Source organism: Etheostoma spectabile, chromosome 6 (assembly GCF_008692095.1).
Source record: "Etheostoma spectabile isolate EspeVRDwgs_2016 chromosome 6, UIUC_Espe_1.0, whole genome shotgun sequence".
NCBI classification, from domain to species: domain Eukaryota; kingdom Metazoa; phylum Chordata; class Actinopteri; order Perciformes; family Percidae; genus Etheostoma; species Etheostoma spectabile.
The window spans coordinates 18,720,087-18,724,293 of NC_045738.1; the positions used below are offsets into that span (position 1 = coordinate 18,720,087).

At 39.8% G+C, this 4,207-nt stretch overlaps 1 protein-coding gene across 1 annotated transcript in view; it reads left to right on the top strand.

Moving 5' to 3' along the window:
* herpud2 (HERPUD family member 2) overlaps nucleotides 1-4,207 on the top strand; it is an 8,361-nt gene that overhangs the window by 1,927 nt on the left and 2,227 nt on the right. The window contains exons 2-5 of the mRNA XM_032517604.1: nucleotides 1,214-1,291; nucleotides 1,544-1,651; nucleotides 2,634-2,788; nucleotides 3,766-3,891. Of these exons, the coding sequence (XP_032373495.1) occupies nucleotides 1,214-1,291; nucleotides 1,544-1,651; nucleotides 2,634-2,788; nucleotides 3,766-3,891 (467 nt within the window). The remainder of the gene's footprint in view (nucleotides 1-1,213; nucleotides 1,292-1,543; nucleotides 1,652-2,633; nucleotides 2,789-3,765; nucleotides 3,892-4,207) is intronic.

Below are 4,207 nucleotides of genomic sequence, written 5' to 3' on the forward strand. Positions count from 1 at the left end.
GGGGGGCAAAACTGAATTTCAAACCAAAGGGCCGCTTTGCACTACAAAACAAGTGAAGATATATAAAGAAGTTAGCATTGCAGCAACATGTCTTTCCGTTTTAATTTTGTCGTGATAAAAAGCCGACCAGAGATATGAAGAGCAAAGCAAAGCTGTGTAACCATAGCAACAAGCAACATGTGTTAAAATGTCAGTGAAGGCTTGTGTCCTAAAGTCTGTGTTGCTCAGATCATGCTGCAAAAGGAGAAAGAAGACACGGTTGTAAAAGAGAAAGCACCGCACACATAAATACAACAATTGATTTGTGGGATATGTGAGGATGGAGGTGGTAACCTTTTGAGTTTCTGTTATTTTTTTGATTCTTCAGTTGTCAGTTTTCTATCCAGGGGAAGTGTCCTTTATAAAATGAGATGCAGCACAAAGCTCCAGGAAGCACAGAGAATAGTCACTCACTATGCTTTTAGTAAGATTTGAAATCTAATCCCGCCCAGCAATCTGATCTAATTCCAAGGTGCCTAATCACTTTATACACATTAAGGATTTGACATCTCATGTCATAACATTCCACACAACAACTAGGTCTTTGTCCTCCAACAGCTGGAACCGAAACCAAATCCGAGCAGACAAAAAATGTTTATATGAAAGGCTGAAATGTTTGTGCTCTGCGTCAGTGTGCAGGATTACAGTGGGCTGGTCATGACAGAAGTAGCTGAGAGTCTTCGTTCTTGGCCTTCAGAACCGCAGTTGAGAAAAGTCTCACAGCAAGGTCCATCATGTTCAGATGCTCATGATCATATCACACGATTTTGTCCGCACATGGGGGTTTTGTCCTGGTTTTTAATGGAATATTCCAAATTTCTCTCTTTTTTTTCCAGAGCCCTTTTGAGGACTTATCATCCGGGTTTTCTTAAAAGCCGAGGGTTATTCTTAGCCTTGGAAACGCTTGATACATTTGTTGATATTGGAGTTTTCAGCTCTGTGGCGCAGGTTTGCTCTCGGGCCCTTTTTCTATGAGGCAAAGACGCCCTTATCTGGTTACACTGTAAAGAAAAGATTGCTAGGTTGCTGAGATAGATGGGCCAGCCAGTGACCTAAATGCAGTTGCCTGTTGAAGTTTCAACAAATAAAAGAAAACACATTTACACTGCTTCACACTGTCTGTACACTGGTCATTGCTTTGTGTCACCACACAATGTTTTGTGTTTGTTTGCAGCTGTCCAAAGACCAGCGGCTGGTGTACTCAGGAAGGCTCCTTCAAGACCACCTACAGCTCAGAGATGTGCTTAGAAAGGTAAGAGGTGTGTGTGTACGTGGGTGTACGTGTGTGTGTGTTTACGTGTGTGTACGTGTGTGTACGCAGAAACAGGCTGCCTGGGAAATAAGCTCATCTGATGTGTTTTACCAACAAGTGAGTGAGTATTGTGTCTGTATCTGGGCCATTTCCACATGTAATACTTCCCCTCTCTCTTCCTCGTTTTTTTTCTTCTGTCTTTTCTGTTTCTTCCTCCTCCTCCTCTTGTGCCCTGACGTTGGCATCCCACAGCAGGATGAATACCACATGATGCATTTAGTGTGTGCCTCTCACAGTCCTCCAGCCTCGCCCATGCCTCGGAGCCCTTCCACGGCTAACTCTTCTGCTTTTGACCCCAGCGTGAGTAGACACACACACACACACACACACACACACACACACACACACACACACACACACACACACACACACACTCTCTCTCTTCACCTCCTTCTGTAGGGCTCAAACAATGTGTGTGCGACAGCTTTGATGTTTAGTGATCCAGGTTTGTTACAGGTAAATGTATCCTTAGTCAAACATTTCTGAGAGCTGGTGAACCATGTTGACTTACTTCCACTTGTTGTTTGATTTCCTCCTGAATGAGATGACATACTGTTGACTCAAGATGCAGTTGAAGAGGACTGTTAACATTAAACCCTAAGGGAATTTTCACTCGAGAGAGAAATAGTTGGATCGGTTCATCCCCAGTTATTCCTTGTCAAATGTACAACCATTAAAGAGGCAGTCGTTTCTAATGAAAATCTTGAGTCTCAGGCTCCCTCCAACATACTACTTCTATAGTAAGAAAAGTAAAGAAACTAAATGACAATCTAAGACTTAAGACATGACACATAATGTGAAGTAAGGTCACAAATTTGTGGAAGACAGTATTTGCAAATTGATAGGCTAATTGTAAACATGAATGTAGAATATGTATATGCCTAAGGAGATGTAATAAATATATTTATACATACATATATTCAAAGATGAAAGCAGTATGTAACAGTGTAACAGTATGTAAAAGTATACAAAAATTACCAGCTTGGTTGCAACATAACACTGACTGTGTGTGTGACTGACGTGTGGCTGTGTGTCTGAGAGACCGCTCCGATTGGTGACTGCCTGGGGTAACCAATGCAAACTTCACCGTCTAGAGCAAATGCACCTTTGTTTGCTTCCACTTCTGTCTGACTGTTGTCTTTGTACGCAGTCACACTGCCTGTAAAACGGACTGTGTTCAATTTGAACAACTTTTCATAAAATTTTTCCTTGTATTGATCATTAAAAATGCAACAATGTTCTCAGCTCAACTTTTGATTGGCGTTCACGTCTCGTCACTCAGAGTTCACAAGCCTCGGCCTCGGCCTCCCCTGCCACCACACCAAATCAGGACAGCCTGCCAGCTTCCTCTTCCTCTTCTGCTGTCCCAGGAAGTTATGATGGCTTGAGGTATCGCGGCGGCTTCGCGCAGTACAACACCGCTGGTGTTCCTCAGTGGTAAGCAAGTTTCTGATGCCACAATATAACGTGATATATAACTCCTTTTCATTGGCGTTTCAGTGTTTTCGTCAAAATAAAGGCAAAGGTGATGTATCAGCTGTAACCTACTGAACCTAGACTATTGTTTGTACAAACTAGAGCCCGACCAATATATAGGCGGGCCGATAGTATCTGCATTTATAATGGCAGATTTAAGAAAATAAAAATACTTCATCGTAATCATTTATAATGACAAATAAATTATTATGATAAATAAATATTTAAAAAAATATTACCGGATTGTCAACCATGTTGCATAGTCTGTCCACCAGAGGGCGCTCTACAACGTCCCTGTTGGCAACACTGATTTTATTTTGTTATTGTGTTTTTGTTCAAAGGACTTTAAATTTCATATCTTAAGTTTGTATTTTTATACATTTTATTTATTAGAACCTTAATATATTTTGATGTTCCTTTTGTTCTGTTGTGACAATAAAACAAATGATCATTATTTTAGTGAGAACTCGTAAATAACTACAAATAACTAATGTTAGGGAAATTTGTTTTGTAAATTGTTTCTGACTTTTTAAATTTTTTTTAAAAATATATATTGGCTGATATATTGACATTTCAGACTTTTTAAATAACCAAATATTCGTATTGGTATCAGCCTTAAAAATCCTTTATTGGTTGGGCTCTAGTACAAACACATGAATAATTCTTTGTAAAGACATCTCCTTTGTTCCACATATGCCATGTGAAGCAAAAATATTCACAACATGGATCTTTAAATGGACGTTTAAATAATAAACTGTATAACTGAATGTGATCCAATACAATAGCCCTAAATCAAACCTTTTATCAAAGCTTATTATAATCAGACGGTGGGAGAGTTGCTGATTCAACAGTCTTGTCATTTTGGACCTTCAGAATACTTCCAATGTGGATAATCAAGAGTGCAAACTGTTAATAATAAACATGAAATTCCTCCACAGGCCAGATGGAGCCCAGGTCCCTATACAAGGCGACCTCCCTGCCAACATGCCCCCCCACCCCATGTACATGCCCATGCAGATGCTGTGGTGGCAGCAGATGTATGCACGTCACTACTACATGCAATAGTAAGTTAAAGAAACGTGTCTGAAAATGGATATGGCTGTCTATACACAAATTAATAAAAATCCTTTTTCTACTTGATACTAGGGCTGCACAATATATTGTTTCTTTATTGTTATCGCAGTATCAACTGCTGCAAAAAACAAAAGGCTGCGACACTTAGAGATTTTTTGTTTTGTTAGTTGAAAGAAAATGTCAATAGAAAAGTACACTTACATCTCATTTAGCTGACGAGTTTATCCAAAGCAACTTAAAATATATTATATGTCAGAGGCCGCACGCCTCAACTAGGGGTTAAGTGTCTTGCTCAGGGACACATTG